Below are 22404 nucleotides of genomic sequence, written 5' to 3'. Positions count from 1 at the left end.
ATTAATATTCAGGGGTGTTACCGCTCCCCTCTGACTCCCGTACAATGTCCAGTGTATAATAAGATTAATGTACGGGGGTTTTACAGCTCCCTCTGACTCCCATACAGTATCCGGTGTATAATAAGATTAATGTCCGGGGGTGTTACCGCTCCCCAGACTCCCGTACAGTGTCCAGTGTATAATAAGATTAATGTTCGGGGGGTGTTACCGCTCCCCAGACTCTCATACAGTGTCCAGTGTATAATAAGATTAAGGTTCGGGGTGTTAACGCTCCCCCAGACTCCCGTACAGTGTCCAGTGTATAATAAGATTAATGTCCGGGGGTGTTACCGCTCCCCAGACTCCCGTACAGTGTCCAGTGTATAATAAGATTAATGTTCGGGGGTGTTACCGCTCCCCAGACTCATACAGTGTCCATTGTATAATAAGATTAATGTCCGGGGGTGTTAACGCTCCCCCAGACTTCCGTACAGTGTCCAGTGTATAATAAGATTAATGTTCGGGGGTGTTACCGCTCCCCAGACTCTCATACAGTGTCCAGTGTATAATAAGATTAATGTACGGGGGTGTTACCGCTCCCTCTGACTCCCGTACAATGTCCAGTGTATAATAAGATTAATGCACGGGGGTGTTACCGCTCCCTCTGACTCCCGTACAATGTCCAGTGTATAATAAGATTAATGTACGGGGTGTTACAGCTCCCTCTGACTCCCATACAGTGTCCAGTGTATAATAAGATTAATGTTCAGGGCTGTTACCGCTCCCTCTGACTCCTATACAGTGTCCAGTGTATAATAAGATTAATGTCCGGGGGTGTTACCGCTCCCCCAGACTCCCGTACAGTATCCAGTGTATAATAAGATTAATGTACGGGGGTGTTACCGCTCCTCAGACTCCCGTACAGTATCCAGTGTATAATAAGATTAATGTCCGGGGCTGTTACCGCTCCCTCTGACTCTCATACAGTATCCAGTGTATAATAAGATTAAGGTTCGGGGTGTTAACGCTCCCCCAGACTCCCGTACAGTGTCCAGTGTATAAAGGATTAATGTTCAGGGGTGTTACCGCTCCCTCTGACTCCCGTACAGTATCCGGTGTATAATAAGATTAATGTCCGGGGGTGTTACCGCTCCCTCTGACTCCCGTACAGTGTCCAGTGTATAATAAGATTTATGTCCGGGGGTGTTACCGCTCCCTCTGACTCCCGTACAGTATCCAGTGTATAATAAGATTAATTTTAAGGGCTGTTACCGCTCCCTCTGACTCTCATACAGTGTCCAGTGTATAATAAGATTAATGTACGGGGCTGTTACCGCTCCCTCTGACTCCCGTACAGTATCCGGTGTATAATAAGATTAATGTCCGGGGGTGTTACCGCTCCCTCTGACTCCCGTACAATGTCCAGTGTATAATAAGATTAATGTACGAGGGTGTTACAGCTCCCTCTGACTCCCATACAGTATCCGGTGTATAATAAGATTAATGTCCGGGGGTGTTACCGCTCCCTCTGACTCCCGTACAATGTCCAGTGTATAATAAGATTAATGTCCGGGGGTGTTACCGCTCCCTCTGACTCCCGTACAATGTCCAATGTATAATAAGATTAATGTACGGGGGTGTTACCGCTCCCCAGACTCCCGTACAGTGTCCAGTGTATAATAAGATTAATGTTCGGGGGTGTTACTGCTCCCCAGACTCTCATACAGTGTCCAGTGTATAATAAGATTAATGTTCGGGGCTGTTACCGCTCCCTCTGACTCCCGTACAGTGTCCAGTGTATAATAAGATTAAGGTTCGGGGTGTTAACGCTCCCCCAGACTCCCGTACAATGTCCAGTGTATAATAAGATTAATGTACGGGGGTGTTACCGCTCCCCAGACTCCCGTACAGTATCCGTTGTATAATAAGATTAATGTCCGGGGGTGTTACCGCTCCCTCTGACTCCCATACAGTATCCGGTGTATAATAAGATTAATGTCCGGGGGTGTTACCGCTCCCTCTGACTCCCGTACAGTATCCAGTGTATAATAAGATTAATGTCCGGGGGTGTTACTGCTCCCTAGACTCCCGTACAGTGTCCAATGTATAATAAGATTAATGTTCGGGGGTGTTACCGCTCCCCCAGACTCCCGTACAGTGTCCAGTGTATAATAAGATCAATGTTCGGGGGTGTTACCGCTCTCCAGACTCCCGTACAGTGTCCAGTGTATAATAAGATTAATGTTCGGGGGTGTTACCGCCCCCTCTGACTCCCATACAGTGTCCAGTGTATAATACGATTAATGTTCAGGGGTGTTAACGCTCCCCCAGACTCCCGTACAGTGTCCAGTGTATAATAAGATTAATGTCCGGGGGTGTTACCGCTTTCCTAGACTCCCGTACAGTATCTAGTGTATAATAAGATTAATGTTCAGGGCTGTTACCTCTCCCCAGACTCCCGTACAGTGTCCAGTGTATAATAAGATTAATGTTCGGGGGTGTTACCGCTCCCCAGACTCTCATACAGTGTCCAGTGTATAATAAGATTAAGGTTTGGGGTGTTAACGCTCCCCCAGACTCCCGTACAGTGTCCAGTGTATAATAAGATTAATGTTCGGGGGTGTTACCGCTCCCCAGACTCTCATACAGTGTCCAGTGTATAATAAGATTAATGTCCGGGGGTGTTACCGCTCCCCAGACTCCCGTACAGTGTCCAGGGTATAATAAGATTAATGTACGGGGGTGTTACCGCTCCCCAGACTCTCATACAGTGTCCAGTGTATAATAAGATTAAGGTTCAGGGTGTTAACGCTCCCCCAGACTCCCGTACAATGTCCAGTGTATAATAAGATTAATGTACGGGCGTGTTACCGCTCCCCAGACTCCCGTACAATGTCCAGTGTATAATAAGATTAATGTCCGGGGGTGTTACAGCTCCCTCTGACTCCCATACAGTGTCCAGTATATAATAAGATTAATGTTCGGGGGTGTTACCGCTCCCCAGACTCCCGTATAGTGTCCAGTGTATAATAAGATTTATGTATGGGGATGTTACCGCTCCCCAAAACTCCCATGCAATATCCAGTGTATAATAAGATTAATATTCAGGGCTGTTACCGCTCCCCCAGACTCCCGTATAGTGTCCAGTGTATAATAAGATTAATGTACGGGGGTGTTACCGCTCCCTCTGACTCCCGTACAGTGTCCAGTGTATAATAAGATTAATGTACGGGGGTGTTACCGCTCCCTCTGACTCCCGTACAGTGTCCAGTGTATAATAAGATTAATGTACGGGGGTGTTACCGCTCCCTCTGACTCCCGTACAGTGTCCAGTGTATAATAAGATTAATGTACGGGGGTGTTACCGCTCCCCAGACTCCCGTACAGTGTCCAGTGTATAATAAGATTAATGTTCGGGGGTGTTACTGCTCCCCAGACTCTCATACAGTGTCCAGTGTATAATAAGATTAATGTTCGGGGCTGTTACCGCTCCCTCTGACTCCCGTACAGTGTCCAGTGTATAATAAGATTAATGTACGGGGGTGTTACCGCTCCCTCTGACTCCCGTACAGTGTCCAGTGTATAATAAGATTAATGTACGGGGGTGTTACCGCTCCCTCTGACTCCCGTACAATGTCCAATGTATAATAAGATTAATGTACGGGGGTGTTACCGCTCCCCAGACTCCCGTACAGTGTCCAGTGTATAATAAGATTAATGTTCGGGGGTGTTACTGCTCCCCAGACTCTCATACAGTGTCCAGTGTATAATAAGATTAATGTTCGGGGCTGTTACCGCTCCCTCTGACTCCCGTACAGTGTCCAGTGTATAATAAGATTAAGGTTCGGGGTGTTAACGCTCCCCCAGACTCCCGTACAATGTCCAGTGTATAATAAGATTAATGTACGGGGGTGTTACCGCTCCCCAGACTCCCGTACAGTATCCGTTGTATAATAAGATTAATGTCCGGGGGTGTTACCGCTCCCTCTGACTCCCATACAGTATCCGGTGTATAATAAGATTAATGTCCGGGGGTGTTACCGCTCCCTCTGACTCCCGTACAGTATCCAGTGTATAATAAGATTAATGTCCGGGGGTGTTACTGCTCCCTAGACTCCCGTACAGTGTCCAGTGTATAATAAGATTAATGTCCGGGGGGTGTTACCGCTCCCTCTGACTCCCGTACAGTATCCGGTGTATAATAAGATTAATGTCCGGGGCTGTTACCGCTCCCTCTGACTCCCGTACAGTGTCCAGTGTATAATAAGATTAATGTCCGGGGCTGTTACCGCTCCTTCTGACTCCCGTACAGTGTCTGGTGTATAATAAGATTAATGCCCGGGGGTGTTACCGCTCCCCAGACTCCCGTACAGTGTCCATTGTATAATAAGATTAATGTACGGGGGTGTTACCGCGCCCCAGACTCTCATACAGTGTCCAGTGTATAATAAGATTAATGTCCGGGGGTGTTACCGCTCCCTCTGACTCCCGTACAGTGTCCAGTGTATAATAAGATTAATGTCCGGGGGTGTTACCGCTCCCTCTGACTCCCGTACAGTGTCCAGTGTATAATAAGATTAATGTCCGGGGGTGTTACCGCTCCCCAGACTCCCGTACAGTGTCCAGTGTATAATAAGATTAATGTACGGGGGTGTTACCGCTCCCCAGACTCCCGTACAGTGTCAAGTGTATAATAAGATTAATGTACGGGGGTGTTACCGCTCCCCAGACTCTCATACAGTGTCCAGTGTATAATAAGATTAATGTACGGGGCTGTTACCGCTCCCTCTGACTCCCGTACAGTATCCAGTGTATAATAAGATTAATGTCCGGGGGTGTTACCGCTCCCTCTGACTCCCGTACAGTATCCGGTGTATAATAAGATTAATGTCCGGGCGTGTTACCGCTCCCTCTGACTCCCGTACAGTATCCGGTGTATAAAAAGATTAATGTCCGGGGCTGTTACCGCTCCCTCTGACTCCCGTACAGTGTCCAGTGTATAATAAGATTAATGTCCGTTGGTGTTACCGCTCCCCGGACTCCCGTACAGTGTCCAGTGTATAATAAGATTAATGTCCGGGGGTGTTACCGCACCCTCTGACTCCCATACAGTATCCAGTGTATAATAAGATTAATGTCCGGGGCTGTTACCGCTCCCTCTGACTCCCGTACAGTGTCCAGTGTATAATAAGATTAATGTCCGGGGGTGTTACCGCTCCCTCTGACTCCCGTACAGTGTCCAGTGTATAATAAGATTAATGTCCGGGGGTGTTACCGCACCCTCTGACTCCCATACAGTATCCAGTGTATAATAAGATTAATGTCCGGGGCTGTTACCGCTCCCTCTGACTCCCGTACAGTGTCCAGTGTATAATAAGATTAATGTCCGGGGGTGTTACCGCTCCCTCTGACTCCCGTACAGTGTCCAGTGTATAATAAGATTAATGTCCGGGGGTGTTACCGCTCCCTCTGACTCCCGTACAGTATCCAGTGTATAATAAGATTAATGTCCGGGGGTGTTACCGCTCCCCAGACTCCCGTATAGTATCCGGTGTATAATAAGATTAATGTCCGGGGGTGTTACCGCTCCCTCTGACTCCCGTACAGTATCCGGTGTATAATAAGATTAATGTCCGGGGGTGTTACCGCTCCCCAGACTCCCGTACAGTATCCGGTGTATAATAAGATTAATGTCCGGGGGTGTTACCGCTCCCCCAGACTCCCGTACAGTGTCCAGTGTATAATAAGATTAATGTCCGGGGGTGTTACCGCTCCCTCTGACTCCCGTACAGTATCCAGTGTATAATAAGATTAATGTCCGGGGGTGTTACCGCTCCCTCTGACTCCCGTACAGTATCCGGTGTATAATAAGATTAATGTACGGGGGTGTTACCGCTCCCCAGACTCCCGTACAGTGTCCAGTGTATAATAAGATTAATGTTCAGGGCTGTTTTCCGCTCCCCAGACTCCCGTACAGTATCCGGTGTATAATAAGATTAATGTCCGGGGCTGTTACCGCTCCCTCTGACTCCCGTACAGTATCCGGTGTATAATAAGATTAATGTTCAGGGCTGTTACCGCTCCCCAGACTCCCGTACAGTATCCAGTGTATAATAAGATTAATGTCCGGGGGTGTTACCGCTCCCTCTGACTCCCGTACAGTATCCGGTGTATAATAAGATTAATGTCCGGGGGTGTTACCGCTCCCTCTGACTCCCGTACAGTGTCCGGTGTATAATAAGATTAATGTCCGGGGGTGTTACCGCTCCCTCTGACTCCCGTACAGTATCCGGTGTATAATAAGATTAATGTTCGGGGCTGTTACCGCTCCCTCTGACTCCCGTACAGTATCCGGTGTATAATAAGATTAATGTTCAGGGCTGTTACCGCTCCCTCTGACTCCCGTACAGTATCCGGTGTATAATAAGATTAATGTCCGGGGCTGTTACCGCTCCCTCTGACTCCCGTATAGTATCCGGTGTATAATAAGATTAATGTCCGGGGGTGTTTCCGCTCCCTCTGACTCCCGTACAGTATCCGGTGTATAATAAGATTAATGTCCGGGGGTGTTACCGCTCCCTCTGACTCCCGTACAGTGTCCGGTGTATAATAAGATTAATGTTCGGGGCTGTTACCGCTCCCTCTGACTCCCGTACAGTATCCGGTGTATAATAAGATTAATGTTCAGGGCTGTTACCGCTCCCTCTGACTCCCGTACAGTATCCGGTGTATAATAAGATTAATGTCCGGGGCTGTTACCGCTCCCTCTGACTCCCGTATAGTATCCAGTGTATAATAAGATTAATGTCCGGGGGTGTTACCGCTCCCCAGACTCCCGTACAGTGTCCAGTGTATAATAAGATTAATGTCCGGGGGTGTTACCGCTCCCTCTGACTCCCGTACAGTATCCGGTGTATAATAAGATTAATGTCCGGGGCTGTTACCGCTCCCTCTGACTCCCGTACAGTATCCAGTGTATAATAAGATTAATGTCCGGGGGTGTTACCGCTCCCTCTGACTCCCGTACAGTATCCGGTGTATAATAAGATTAATGTCCGGGGGTGTTACCGCTCCCTCTGACTCCCGTACAGTATCCGGTGTATAATAAGATTAATGTCCGGGGGTGTTACCGCTCCCTCTGACTCCCGTACAGTATCCGGTGTATAATAAGATTAATGTTCAGTGGTGTTACCGCTCCCCAGACTCCTGTACAGTATCCGGTGTATAATAAGATTAATGTACGGGGTGTTACCGCTCCCTCTGACTCCCGTACAGTATCCGGTGTATAATAAGATTAATGTCCGGGGGTGTTACCGCTCCCTCTGACTCCCGTACAGTATCCGGTGTATAATAAGATTAATGTCCGGGGGTGTTACCGCTCCCTCTGACTCCCGTACAGTATCCGGTGTATAATAAGATTAATGTCCGGGGGTGTTACCGCTCCCTCTGACTCCCGTACAGTATCCGGTGTATAATAAGATTAAAGTCCGGGGGTGTTACCGCTCCCTCTGACTCCCGTACAGTGTCCAGTGTATAATAAGATTAATGTCCGGGGCTGTTACCACTCCCCAGACTCCCGTACAGTGTCCAGTGTATAATAAGATTAATGTACGGGGCTGTTACCACTCCCCAGACTCCCGTACAGTGTCCAGGGTATAATAAGATTAATGTTCGGGGCTGTTAACGCTCCCCCAGACTCCCGTACAGTGTCCAGTGTATAATAAGATTAATGTCCGGGGGTGTTACCGCTCCCTCTGACTCCCGTACAGTATCCGGTGTATAATAAGATTAATGTACGGGGGTGTTACCGCTCCCCAGACTCTCATACAGTGTCCAGTGTATAATAAGATTAATGTCCGGGGGTGTTTCCGCTCCCTCTGACTCCCGTACAGTATCCGGTGTATAATAAGATTAATGTCCGGGGCTGTTACCGCTCCCTCTGACTCCCGTACAGTGTCCAGTGTATAATAAGATTAATGTCCGGGGGTGTTACCGCTCCCTCTAACTCCCGTACAGTATCCGGGTATAATAAGATTAATGTTCAGGGCTGTTACCGCTCCCCAGACTCCCGTAGTGTTCAGTGTATAATAAGATTAATGTACGGGGCTGTTACCACTCCCCAGACTCTCGTACAGTGTCCAGTGTATAATAAGATTAATGTCCGGGGGTGTTACCGCTCCCTCTGACTCCCATACAATGTCCAGTGTATAATAAGATTAATGTCCGGGGCTGTTACCGCTCCCTCTGACTCCCGTACAGTGTTCAGTGTATAATAAGATTAATGTCCGGGGGTGTTACCTCTCCCTCTGACTCCCGTACAGTATCCGGGTATAATAAGATTAATGTCCGGGGGTGTTACCGCTCCCTCTGACTCCCGTACAGTGTCCAGTGTATAATAAGATTAATGTCCGGGGGTGTTACCGCTCCCTCTGACTCCCGTACAGTATCCAGTGTATAATAAGATTAATGTCCGGGGGTGTTACTGCTCCCCAGACTCTCATACAGTGTCCAGTGTATAATAAGATTAATGTCCGGGGGTGTTACCGCTCCCTCTGACTCCCGTACAGTATCCAGTGTATAATAAGATTAATGTCCGGGGGTGTTACCGCTCCCCAGACTCTCATACAGTGTCCAGTGTATAATAAGATTAATGTCCGGGGGTGTTACCGCTCCCTCTGACTCCCGTACAGTATCCAGTGTATAATAAGATTAATGTCCGGTGGTGTTACCGCTCCCCAGACTCTCATACAGTGTCCAGTGTATAATAAGATTAATGTTCGGGGCTGTTACCGCTCCCCCAGACTCCCGTACAGTGTCCAGTGTATAATAAGATTAATGTTCAGGGCTGTTACCGCTCCCTCTGACTCCCATACAGTATCCGGTGTATAATAAGATTAATGTCCGGGGGTGTTACCGCTCCCTCTGACTCCCGTACAGTGTCCAGTGTATAATAAGATTAATGTACGGGGCTGTTACCACTCCCCAGACTCCCGTACAGTGTCCAGTGTATAATAAGATTAATGTTCGGGGCTGTTAACGCTCCCCCAGACTCCCGTACAGTGTCCAGTGTATAATAAGATTAATGTCCGGGGGTGTTACCGCTCCCTCTGACTCCCGTACAGTATCCGGTGTACCTCTCCTGCTCTTCCATTGATCATAGGTGTCCCCCAAAATTTTATTCTTGGTCCTCTTCTTCTCTATCTCTTTATGTCCTCTCTGGGTGAACTTATTTGCTCACTTAACTTCCACTATCACCTCTATGCTGATAATACTAAAATCTACCGCTCCTTTTCTGATCTCTCTCCTTCCATCCTCACTCATATCTCCTACTGTCACTCTGCTATCTACTCCTGGATGACCCAGCGCTTTTTTAGACTTAAAATATCAAAGACTAAGCTGACCTCTTCCCACCCTCCAGCATAAAACCTGACCATCTCTCATCCTAATTTACTGTTTATGCCCACTTCTTTCCCTTCTGTGTCACCCCGTCTGTCTAACCCTCCCCTTTTAGAATGTAAGCTCTCACGGGCAGGGCCCTCTCTCCTCTTGTGCCTTTCTTAGAATATATAAACCTCTGCCACCCTGATGATTGCTTCAGTGTCCTGTCCCCTGATGCAACTATCCATATTAACCATGTACTTGTCCTAAACTGTCTTGTACTGTAATTTGATATGTGTTTTTGTTCCTAATTATGCTTTGTAAAGCGCTGCGGAATTTGTGTGCGCTATATAAGAAACTGTTAATAAATAAATAAATAAATAATAAGATTAATGTCCGGGGGTGTTACCGCTCCCTCTGACTCCCGTACAGTATCCGGTGTATAATAAGATTAATGTCCGGGGGTGTTACCGCTCCCCAGACTCTCATACAGTGTCCAGTGTATAATAAGATTAATGTCCGGGGGTGTTACCTCTCCCTCTGACTCCCGTACAGTATCCGGGTATAATAAGATTAATGTCCGGGGGTGTTACCGCTCCCTCTGACTCCCGTACAGTGTCCAGTGTATAATAAGATTAATGTCCGGGGGTGTTACCGCTCCCTCTGACTCCCGTACAGTATCCAGTGTATAATAAGATTAATGTCCGGGGGTGTTACCGCTCCCCAGACTCTCATACAGTGTCCAGTGTATAATAAGATTAATGTCCGGGGGTGTTACCGCTCCCCAGACTCTCATACAGTGTCCAGTGTATAATAAGATTAATGTCCGGGGGTGTTACCGCTCCCCAGACTCCCGTACAGTGTCCAGTGTATAATAAGATTAATGTCCGGGGGTGTTACCGCTCCCCAGACTCTCATACAGTGTCCAGTGTATAATAAGATTAATGTCCGGGGGTGTTACCGCTCCCTCTGACTCCCGTACAGTGTCCAGTGTATAATAAGATTAATGTCCGGGGGTGTTACCGCTCCCCAGACTCCCGTACAGTATCCGGTGTATAATAAGATTAATGTACGGGGGTGTTACCCCTCCCTCTGACTCCCGTACAGTGTCCAGTGTATAATAAGATTAATGTCCGGGCGTGTTACCGCTCCCTCTGACTCCCGTACAGTATCCAGTGTATAATAAGATTAATGTCCGGGGGTGTTACCGCTCCCCAGACTCTCATACAGTGTCCAGTGTATAATAAGATTAATGTCCGGGGGTGTTACCGCTCCCTCTGACTCCCGTACAGTGTCCAGTGTATAATAAGATTAATGTCCGGGGGTGTTACCGCTCCCTCTGACTCCCGTACAGTGTCCGGTGTATAATAAGATTAATGTACGGGGCTGTTACCGCTCCCTCTGACTCCCGTACAGTATCCAGTGTATAATAAGATTAATGTCCGGGGGTGTTACCCCTCCCTCTGACTCCCGTACAGTGTCCAGTGTATAATAAGATTAATGTACGGGGCTGTTACCGCTCCCTCTGACTCCCGTACAGTATCCGGTGTATAATAAGATTAATGTTCGGGGCTGTTACCGCTCCCTCTGACTCCCGTACAGTATCCGGTGTATAATAAGATTAATGTCCGAGGGTGTTACCGCTCCCCAGACTCCCGTACAGTGTCCAGTGTATAATAAGATTAATGTCCGGGGGGTGTTACCGCTCCCTCTGACTCCCGTACAGTATCCGGTGTATAATAAGATTAATGTCCGGGGCTGTTACCGCTCCCTCTGACTCCCGTACAGTGTCCAGTGTATAATAAGATTAATGTCCGGGGCTGTTACCGCTCCCTCTGACTCCCGTACAGTGTCCAGTGTATAATAAGATTAATGTCCGGGGGTGTTACCGCTCCCTCTGACTCCCGTACAGTATCCGGTGTATAATAAGATTAATGTCCGGGGGTGTTACCGCTCCCCAGACTCCCGTACAGTATCCGGTGTATAATAAGATTAATGTACGGGGGTGTTACCCCTCCCTCTGACTCCCGTACAGTGTCCAGTGTATAATAAGATTAATGTCCGGGCGTGTTACCGCTCCCTCTGACTCCCGTACAGTATCCGGTGTATAATAAGATTAATGTACGGGGCTGTTACCGCTCCCTCTGACTCCCGTACAGTATCCGGTGTATAATAAGATTAATGTTCGGGGCTGTTACCGCTCCCTCTGACTCCCGTACAGTATCCGGTGTATAATAAGATTAATGTACGGGGGTGTTACCGCTCCCCAGACTCCCGTACAGTATCCGGTGTATAATAAGATTAATGTACGGGGGTTTTACCGCTCCCCCAGACTCCCGTACAGTATCCAGTGTATAATAAGATTAATGTCCGGGCGTGTTACCGCTCCCTCTGACTCCCGTACAGTATCCGGTGTATAATAAGATTAATGTACGGGGCTGTTACCGCTCCCTCTGACTCCCGTACAGTATCCGGTGTATAATAAGATTAATGTTCGGGGCTGTTACCGCTCCCTCTGACTCCCGTACAGTATCCGGTGTATAATAAGATTAATGTCCGAGGGTGTTACCGCTCCCCAGACTCCCGTACAGTGTCCAGTGTATAATAAGATTAATGTCCGGGGGGTGTTACCGCTCCCTCTGACTCCCGTACAGTATCCGGTGTATAATAAGATTAATGTCCGGGGCTGTTACCGCTCCCTCTGACTCCCGTACAGTGTCCAGTGTATAATAAGATTAATGTCCGGGGCTGTTACCGCTCCCTCTGACTCCCGTACAGTGTCCAGTGTATAATAAGATTAATGTCCGGGGGTGTTACCGCTCCCTCTGACTCCCGTACAGTATCCGGTGTATAATAAGATTAATGTCCGGGGGTGTTACCGCTCCCCAGACTCCCGTACAGTATCCGGTGTATAATAAGATTAATGTACGGGGGTGTTACCCCTCCCTCTGACTCCCGTACAGTGTCCAGTGTATAATAAGATTAATGTCCGGGCGTGTTACCGCTCCCTCTGACTCCCGTACAGTATCCGGTGTATAATAAGATTAATGTACGGGGCTGTTACCGCTCCCTCTGACTCCCGTACAGTATCCGGTGTATAATAAGATTAATGTCCGGGGGTGTTACCGCTCCCTCTGACTCCCGTACAGTGTCCAGTGTATAATAAGATTAATGTTCGGGGCTGTTACCGCTCCCTCTGACTCCCGTACATTATCCGGTGTATAATAAGATTAATGTCCGGGGGTGTTACCGCTCCCTCTGACTCCCGTACAGTATCCGGTGTATAATAAGATTAATGTCCGAGGTGTTACCGCTCCCTCTGACTCCCGTACAGTATCCGGTGTATAATAAGATTAATGTTCAGGGGTGTTACCGCTCCCCAGACTCCCGTACAGTATCCGGTGTATAATAAGATTAATGTACGGGGGTTTTACCGCTCCCCCAGACTCCCGTACAGTATCCAGTGTATAATAAGATTAATGTCCGGGGGTGTTACCGCTCCCTCTGACTCCCGTACAGTATCCGGTGTATAATAAGATTAATGTCCGGGGGTGTTACCGCTCCCTCTGACTCCCGTACAGTGTCCAGTGTATAATAAGATTAATGTACGGGGGTGTTACCGCTCCCCCAGACTCCCGTACAGTATCCAGTGTATAATAAGATTAATGTCCGGGGCTGTTACCGCTCCCTCTGACTCCCGTACAGTGTCCAGTGCATAATAAGATTAATGTTCGGGGTGTTACCGCTCCCTTTGACTCCCGTACAGTATCCGGGTATAATAAGATCAATGTCCGGGGGTGTTACCGCTCCCTCTGACTCCCGTACAGTGTCCAGTGTATAATAAGATTAATGTCCGGGGGTGTTACCGCTCCCTCTGACTCCCGTACAGTATCCGGTGTATAATAAGATTAATGTCCGGGGGTGTTACCGCTCCCCAGACTCCCGTACAGTGTCCAGTGTATAATAAGATTAATGTCCGGGGCTGTTACCGCTCCCTCTGACTCCCGTACAGTATCCAGTGTATAATAAGATTAATGTTCGGGGCTGTTACCGCTCCCTATGACTCCCGTACAGTATCCGGTGTATAATAAGATTAATGTCCGGGGCTGTTACCACTCCCCAGACTCCCGTACAGTGTCCAGTGTATAATAAGATTAATGTCCGGGGGTGTTACCGCTCCCTCTGACTCCCGTACAATGTCCAGTGTATAATAAGATTAATGTACGGGGCTGTTACCGCTCCCTCTGACTCCCGTACAGTATCCGGTGTATAATAAGATTAATGTCCGGGGGTGTTACCACTCCCCAGACTCCCGTACAGTGTCCAGTGTATAATAAGATTAATGTACGGGGCTGTTACCACTCCCCAGACTCCCGTACAGTGTCCAGTGTATAATAAGATTAATGTCCGGGGGTGTTACCGCTCCCTCTGACTCCCGTACAATGTCCAGTGTATAATAAGATTAATGTACGGGGCTGTTACCGCTCCCTCTGACTCCCGTACAGTATCCGGGTATAATAAGATTAATGTCCGGGGGTGTTACCGCTCCCTCTGACTCCCGTACAATGTCCAGTGTATAATAAGATTAATGTACGGGGCTGTTACCGCTCCCTCTGACTCCCGTACAGTATCCGGTGTATAATAAGATTAATGTCCGGGGGTGTTACCGCTCCCTCTGACTCCCGTACAGTATCCGGTGTATAATAAGATTAATGTCCGGGGGTGTTACCGCTCCCTCTGACTCCCGTACAGTGTCCAGTGTATAATAATATTAATGTACGGGGGTGTTACCGCTCCCCCAGACTCCCGTACAGTGTCCAGTGTATAATAAGATTAATGTTCAGGGGTGTTACCGCTCCCTCTGACTCCCGTACAGTGTCCAGTGTATAATAAGATTAATGTACGGGGCTGTTACCACTCCCCAGACTCCCGTACAGTGTCCAGTGTATAATAAGATTAATGTACGGGGGTGTTACCGCTCCCTCTGACTCCCGTACAATGTCCAGTGTATAATAAGATTAATGTTCAGGGCTGTTACCGCTCCCTCTGACTCCCGTACAGTATCCGGTGTATAATAAGATTAATGTCCGGGGGTGTTACCCCTCCCTCTGACTCCCGTACAGTGTCCAGTGTATAATAAGATTAATGTACGGGGCTGTTACCGCTCCCTCTGACTCCCGTACAGTATCCGGTGTATAATAAGATTAATGTTCGGGGCTGTTACCGCTCCCTCTGACTCCCGTACAGTATCCGGTGTATAATAAGATTAATGTCCGAGGGTGTTACCGCTCCCCAGACTCCCGTACAGTGTCCAGTGTATAATAAGATTAATGTCCGGGGGTGTTACCGCTCCCCAGACTCCTGTACAGTGTCCGGTGTATAATAAGATTAATGTCCGGGGGTGTTACCGCTCCCTCTGACTCCCGTACAGTATCCGGTGTATAATAAGATTAATGTCCGGGGCTGTTACCGCTCCCTCTGACTCCCGTACAGTGTCCAGTGTATAATAAGATTAATGTCCGGGGCTGTTACCGCTCCCTCTGACTCCCGTACAGTGTCCAGTGTATAATAAGATTAATGTCCGGGGGTGTTACCGCTCCCTCTGACTCCCGTACAGTATCCGGTGTATAATAAGATTAATGTCCGGGGGTGTTACCGCTCCCCAGACTCCCGTACAGTATCCGGTGTATAATAAGATTAATGTACGGGGGTGTTACCCCTCCCTCTGACTCCCGTACAGTGTCCAGTGTATAATAAGATTAATGTCCGGGCGTGTTACCGCTCCCTCTGACTCCCGTACAGTATCCGGTGTATAATAAGATTAATGTACGGGGCTGTTACCGCTCCCTCTGACTCCCGTACAGTATCCGGTGTATAATAAGATTAATGTTCGGGGCTGTTACCGCTCCCTCTGACTCCCGTACAGTATCCGGTGTATAATAAGATTAATGTACGGGGGTGTTACCGCTCCCCAGACTCCCGTACAGTATCCGGTGTATAATAAGATTAATGTACGGGGGTTTTACCGCTCCCCCAGACTCCCGTACAGTATCCAGTGTATAATAAGATTAATGTCCGGGCGTGTTACCGCTCCCTCTGACTCCCGTACAGTATCCGGTGTAAAATAAGATTAATGTACGGGGCTGTTACCGCTCCCTCTGACTCCCGTACAGTATCCGGTGTATAATAAGATTAATGTTCGGGGCTGTTACCGCTCCCTCTGACTCCCGTACAGTATCCGGTGTATAATAAGATTAATGTCCGAGGGTGTTACCGCTCCCCAGACTCCCGTACAGTGTCCAGTGTATAATAAGATTAATGTCCGGGGGGTGTTACCGCTCCCTCTGACTCCCGTACAGTATCCGGTGTATAATAAGATTAATGTCCGGGGCTGTTACCGCTCCCTCTGACTCCCGTACAGTGTCCAGTGTATAATAAGATTAATGTCCGGGGCTGTTACCGCTCCCTCTGACTCCCGTACAGTGTCCAGTGTATAATAAGATTAATGTCCGGGGGTGTTACCGCTCCCTCTGACTCCCGTACAGTATCCGGTGTATAATAAGATTAATGTCCGGGGGTGTTACCGCTCCCCAGACTCCCGTACAGTATCCGGTGTATAATAAGATTAATGTACGGGGGTGTTACCCCTCCCTCTGACTCCCGTACAGTGTCCAGTGTATAATAAGATTAATGTCCGGGCGTGTTACCGCTCCCTCTGACTCCCGTACAGTATCCGGTGTATAATAAGATTAATGTACGGGGCTGTTACCGCTCCCTCTGACTCCCGTACAGTATCCGGTGTATAATAAGATTAATGTCCGGGGGTGTTACCGCTCCCTCTGACTCCCGTACAGTGTCCAGTGTATAATAAGATTAATGTTCGGGGCTGTTACCGCTCCCTCTGACTCCCGTACATTATCCGGTGTATAATAAGATTAATGTCCGGGGGTGTTACCGCTCCCTCTGACTCCCGTACAGTATCCGGTGTATAATAAGATTAATGTCCGAGGTGTTACCGCTCCCTCTGACTCCCGTACAGTATCCGGTGTATAATAAGATTAATGTTCAGGGGTGTTACCGCTCCCCAGACTCCCGTACAGTATCCGGTGTATAATAAGATTAATGTACGGGGGTTTTACCGCTCCCCCAGACTCCCGTACAGTATCCAGTGTATAATAAGATTAATGTCCGGGGGTGTTACCGCTCCCTCTGACTCCCGTACAGTATCCGGTGTATAATAAGATTAATGTCCGGGGGTGTTACCGCTCCCTCTGACTCCCGTACAGTGTCCAGTGTATAATAAGATTAATGTACGGGGGTGTTACCGCTCCCCCAGACTCCCGTACAGTATCCAGTGTATAATAAGATTAATGTCCGGGGCTGTTACCGCTCCCTCTGACTCCCGTACAGTGTCCAGTGCATAATAAGATTAATGTTCGGGGTGTTACCGCTCCCTTTGACTCCCGTACAGTATCCGGGTATAATAAGATCAATGTCCGGGGGTGTTACCGCTCCCTCTGACTCCCGTACAGTGTCCAGTGTATAATAAGATTAATGTCCGGGGGTGTTACCGCTCCCTCTGACTCCCGTACAGTATCCGGTGTATAATAAGATTAATGTCCGGGGGTGTTACCGCTCCCCAGACTCCCGTACAGTGTCCAGTGTATAATAAGATTAATGTCCGGGGCTGTTACCGCTCCCTCTGACTCCCGTACAGTATCCAGTGTATAATAAGATTAATGTTCGGGGCTGTTACCGCTCCCTATGACTCCCGTACAGTATCCGGTGTATAATAAGATTAATGTCCGGGGCTGTTACCACTCCCCAGACTCCCGTACAGTGTCCAGTGTATAATAAGATTAATGTCCGGGGGTGTTACCGCTCCCTCTGACTCCCGTACAATGTCCAGTGTATAATAAGATTAATGTACGGGGCTGTTACCGCTCCCTCTGACTCCCGTACAGTATCCGGTGTATAATAAGATTAATGTCCGGGGGTGTTACCACTCCCCAGACTCCCGTACAGTGTCCAGTGTATAATAAGATTAATGTACGGGGCTGTTACCACTCCCCAGACTCCCGTACAGTGTCCAGTGTATAATAAGATTAATGTCCGGGGGTGTTACCGCTCCCTCTGACTCCCGTACAATGTCCAGTGTATAATAAGATTAATGTACGGGGCTGTTACCGCTCCCTCTGACTCCCGTACAGTATCCGGGTATAATAAGATTAATGTCCGGGGGTGTTACCGCTCCCTCTGACTCCCGTACAATGTCCAGTGTATAATAAGATTAATGTACGGGGCTGTTACCGCTCCCTCTGACTCCCGTACAGTATCCGGTGTATAATAAGATTAATGTCCGGGGGTGTTACCGCTCCCTCTGACTCCCGTACAGTATCCGGTGTATAATAAGATTAATGTCCGGGGGTGTTACCGCTCCCTCTGACTCCCGTACAGTGTCCAGTGTATAATAATATTAATGTACGGGGGTGTTACCGCTCCCCCAGACTCCCGTACAGTGTCCAGTGTATAATAAGATTAATGTTCAGGGGTGTTACCGCTCCCTCTGACTCCCGTACAGTGTCCAGTGTATAATAAGATTAATGTACGGGGCTGTTACCACTCCCCAGACTCCCGTACAGTGTCCAGTGTATAATAAGATTAATGTACGGGGGTGTTACCGCTCCCTCTGACTCCCGTACAATGTCCAGTGTATAATAAGATTAATGTTCAGGGCTGTTACCGCTCCCTCTGACTCCCGTACAGTATCCGGTGTATAATAAGATTAATGTCCGGGGGTGTTACCGCTCCCTCTGACTCCCGTACAGTATCCGGTGTATAATAAGATTAATGTCCGGGGGTGTTACCGCTCCCTCTGACTCCCGTACAGTATCCGGTGTATAATAAGATTAATGTCCGGGGGTGTTACCGCTCCCTCTGACTCCCGTACAGTGTCCAGTGTATAATAAGATTAATGTCCGGGGGTGTTACCGCTCCCTCTGACTCCCGTACAGTGTCCAGTGTATAATAAGATTAATGTCCGGGGGTGTTACCGCTCCCTCTGACTCCCGTACAGTGTCCGGTGTATAATAAGATTAATGTCCGGGGGTGTTACCGCTCCCTCTGACTCCTGTACTTACTCCAAAATGCTGCGGAGTGGGAGAGTTTGAATTACATTTGGGAACCTCCCTCTAAAATTCCTGCATTTGCCACTGGATGTACTAAAGCTTCTGAAACAGACTAGTGGTATGTTAGCGATAGCAACCAATCAGACTCTGTCTCTCCTATTCTAGGATGCTATCAATTGCAATCCGATCTTATTGGTTGCTATAGGCAACACCACCAGTTGTCTGTTTTAGAAGCCTCTGTGTAAATGTCTGATGCTCCGTCTCACTGCCCGTGTTACGCTCTGTCTTCCAGATCTTGAGGTGTCTCGGAGCTACAATGTGGAGGTCTCGGCGGAGAGAGACTTCTCTGTCCTGAGCAGTCTCTCTTTTGGTTACAGAGTAAGACAGTTGAACACCAGCGACGGAGAGAGGTGAGATATATTACACACAGAGACCTACCACATGGTCACCCACCACAGATACACCGTAGTGTGCCATGAACCTGCATCTCTACTACCAACACCCAAATTCTGTGGGGCATGGCCATTGCAATCTCATCATCATGGCCACACTCCTGCTGTGCAATGCCGGTATTACGGGGGCACGGGGATGCAATTCACATCATTATGTCCCCGCGGAGGGGGGGGGGATTGTTGGAGGCTGGGGGATTGCAGCTGACTTGCCCTTCTCCAGGTTTAGGGCTAACTATCTTTTCACCTTTCTTTCGGCTGTTTAGGTTTTGGGTTTGTAAAGATCTTTTTGTTGGGAATGGTTTGTATATGTTAGTAACTGCCTGTGGCTGGTCTGTGCCAGCATGACTCCTGTATGTGTGGTCTGTGCAGTCTCAGCTGCTACATAATAAGCTCATTACCTTGAGTCTGGCTGCCCAGCTGCAGTGTATCTGTGCATCAGAAGAATTGTCGGTTCCCGGCTGTCCTGATTGGGAATCACTCCCTATATTACCCAGCCTTACCCTAAACTCATTGCTTGTTATACTCTGAACAATCCTGACAAACTCTGACAACTGTTAACTCTGAGAACTCAGGTTATCCTAAACCTGTTTATTGCTGTACTCTTGCAATTTCCTATGTACTCCTGCATTCTCCTATGTACTCCTGCATTCTCCTATGTACTCTGGCATTCTCCTAGGTACTCCTGCATTCTCCTGTGTACTCCTGCATTCTCCTGTGTACACCTGCATTCTCCTGTGTACTCCTGCATTCTCCTGTGTACACCTGCATTCTCCTGTGTACACCTGCATTCTCCTGTGTACACCTGCATTCTCCTGTGTACACCTGCATTCTCCTGTGTACTCCAGCATTCTCCTGTGTACACCTGCATTCTCCTGTGTACACCTGCATTCTCCTGTGTACACCTACACCTGCATTCTCCTGTGTACACCTGCATTCTCCTGTGTACACCTGCATTCTCCTGTGTACACCTGCATTCTCCTGTGTACACCTGCATTCTCCTGTGTACACCTGCATTCTCCTGTGTACTCCAGCATTCTCCTGTGTACTCCAGCATTCTCCTGTGTACTCCAGCATTCTCCTGTGTACTCCAGCATTCTCCTGTGTACACCTGCATTCTCCTGTGTACACCTGCATTCTCCTGTGTACACCTGCATTCTCCGTTGTACACCAGCATTCTCCTGTGTACACCTGCATTCTCCTGTGTACACCTGCATTCTCCTGTGTACACCTGCATTCTCCTGTGTACACCTGCATTCTCCTGTGTACACCTGCATTCTCCTGTATTCTCCTGTGTACTCCAGCATTCTCCTGTGTACACCTGCATTCTCCTGTGTACACCTGCATTCTCCTGTGTACTCCGGCATTCTCCTGTGTACTCTGGCATTCTCCTCTGTACTCTGGCATTCTCCTCTGTACTCTGGCATTCTCCTAGTTGTCTGTCTGACTGTGGGAGACGGCCCTGTTCTGCAGTGTTCAGTCTGTTACTACTTGTGAATATTCCGTTAGTAGTAGTAGTAGTAGTACGTTTATTTATAAGGCGCCGCAAAGTGTCCGCAGCGCCGTACATAGCAAACAAAAAAAAAACAAATTACAAGGTAACGTACAGGGTGTGTTGAAAGATACAGTATAAATAGGGGTATAGCTGGTAGAACTAAAATCAGCATCAGTTCAGAAGTAGGTGTCAAAATTGTCAAGGAGACTGAAGATGAAGTAGAGGAAGGGAAGAACAGGACAGGAGCACAGGTGAGGTAATGAGGTAGGGTGAGTACGTGAGGAAGGAGGGCCCTGCTCATAAGAGTTAACATACTAAAAATAGGTGGGTGGACGAACGAAATACAATAGTATAAGTAGGAACGGAGGGGAACGGAGGCAGGATAGGAGGATCAAAAGAGGTTAGGAGGAGGGATAGGCTAGTCGAAAAAAGTGGGTTTTGAGGGAGCGCTTGAAGGAGGTAAGGGAATAAGATAGCCTGATGGGTGGCGGGAGGTTGTTCCAGTGCTGGGGGGCAGCGCGAGAGAAATCTTGGACACGGGAGTGAGAGGAGGTGATTAGGTGAGAGGTCAGCCGGCGGTCAGCGATGGAGCGAAGAGGACGGGAGGGAGTGTGGATAGAGATCAGTGAAGAGAGGTAGGGAGCTGTGGAGGAGGAGAGAGCCTTGTAGGTGGTGGTGAGGAGTTTAAAGAGAACTCGGAAAGGAATGGGGAGCCAGTGAAGAGATAAACAGAGGGGGGAGGTGGAGGTAGAGCGGCGGCGGGAGAGGAAGATGAGCCTAGCAGCAGCGTTAAGAATGGATTGGAGAGGTGCGAGGCGGGTGAGAGGTAGCCCAGAGAGAAGGATGTTGCAGTAGTCAAGGCGGGAGATGACAAGAGAGTGAATGAGAATTTTGGTCGCGTCAGTGGAGAGGAATGGTCTGATGCGTGAGATGTTGCGTAGGTGAAAGCGGCAAGACTGTGAGAGAGCACGAATGTGGGGGGTGAAAGAGAGGGAGGAGTCAATGATGACACCGAGGCAGCGCGTTTGGTCGGTGGACGTGATCTCGGTTTCACCAATGCTGATGGAGATAGTGGGAGAAGAGGGGATGTTCGGGGGATGGAAGATTAGAAGTTCAGTTTTAGCCATGTTTAGTTTCAGGAAGCGTTGGGTCATCCAGGCTGAGATGGCCGTGAGGCATTCGGAGACCTTGGACAGGAGTGATGGGGATAAGTCGGGGGAGGAGAGATAGATTAGGGTATCATCAGCATAAAGGTGGTAATGAAAACCATAGGAGCTGATGAGGGTGCCCAGAGAGGTGGTGTAGAGGGAGAAGAGGAGAGGGCCAAGGACTGACCCTTGGGGAACACCGACTGGCTGGGGGGTAGTAGGAGAGGAGGAGCTCGGAGTGGAGACGGAGAAGGAGCGATCGGAGAGGTATGAGGTGAACCAGGAGAAGACCGTGCAAGTGATGCCAAAGGAGCGGAGGGTGTTGAGCAGGAGAGGGTGGTCAACAGTGTCAAAGGCAGCCGACAGATCAAGCTGGATGAGGATAGAGAAGAGGCCTTTGGATTTAGCCGATAGTAGATCGTTAGTGACTTTGGTCAGGGCAGTTTCAGTGGAATGTAAAGGGCGGAACCCGGATTGGAGGGGGTCTAGAATGGAGTTAGCAGTAAGGTGGCTTAGGAGACGATTATAGGTCAGATGTTCTAGGAGTTTGGAGGCAAAAGGGAGGAGGGAGATGGGCCTGTAGTTGGATGGAGAGTTGGGGTCCAGATTTGTTTTTTTGAGAATTGGGGAGACAAGAGCGTGTTTGAAGGAGGAAGGGAAGATCCCAGAGGATAGGGAAAGATTAAAGAGGTGAGCCAGGTGAGAGCAGACTGATGGACTGAGACGACGGATAATATTGGAGGGGATAGGATCGAGCGGGCAGGTGGAGGGAGAAGCGGATTGAAGGATAGAGTGGACTTCAGCAGCAGTGGTGGGGTAAAATGAGG

The 22404-nt window shown here is 48.6% G+C and overlaps 1 protein-coding gene across 1 annotated transcript in view; it reads left to right on the top strand.

Moving 5' to 3' along the window:
* Nucleotides 1-22404, top strand: part of ITGAL (integrin subunit alpha L) — a 218150-nt gene that overhangs the window by 3524 nt on the left and 192222 nt on the right. Inside the window, exon 2 of the mRNA XM_083152209.1 lies at nt 18778-18895. Coding sequence (XP_083008335.1) covers nt 18778-18895 — 118 coding nt within the window. The remainder of the gene's footprint in view (nt 1-18777; nt 18896-22404) is intronic.

This window comes from Crinia signifera, chromosome 7, assembly GCF_055691185.1.
Source record: "Crinia signifera chromosome 7, ASM5569118v1, whole genome shotgun sequence".
Lineage (NCBI taxonomy): Eukaryota > Metazoa > Chordata > Amphibia > Anura > Myobatrachidae > Crinia > Crinia signifera.
The sequence above is the reverse complement of the archived record's forward strand: the minus strand, read 5'-3'. Positions and strand labels throughout refer to the sequence as shown.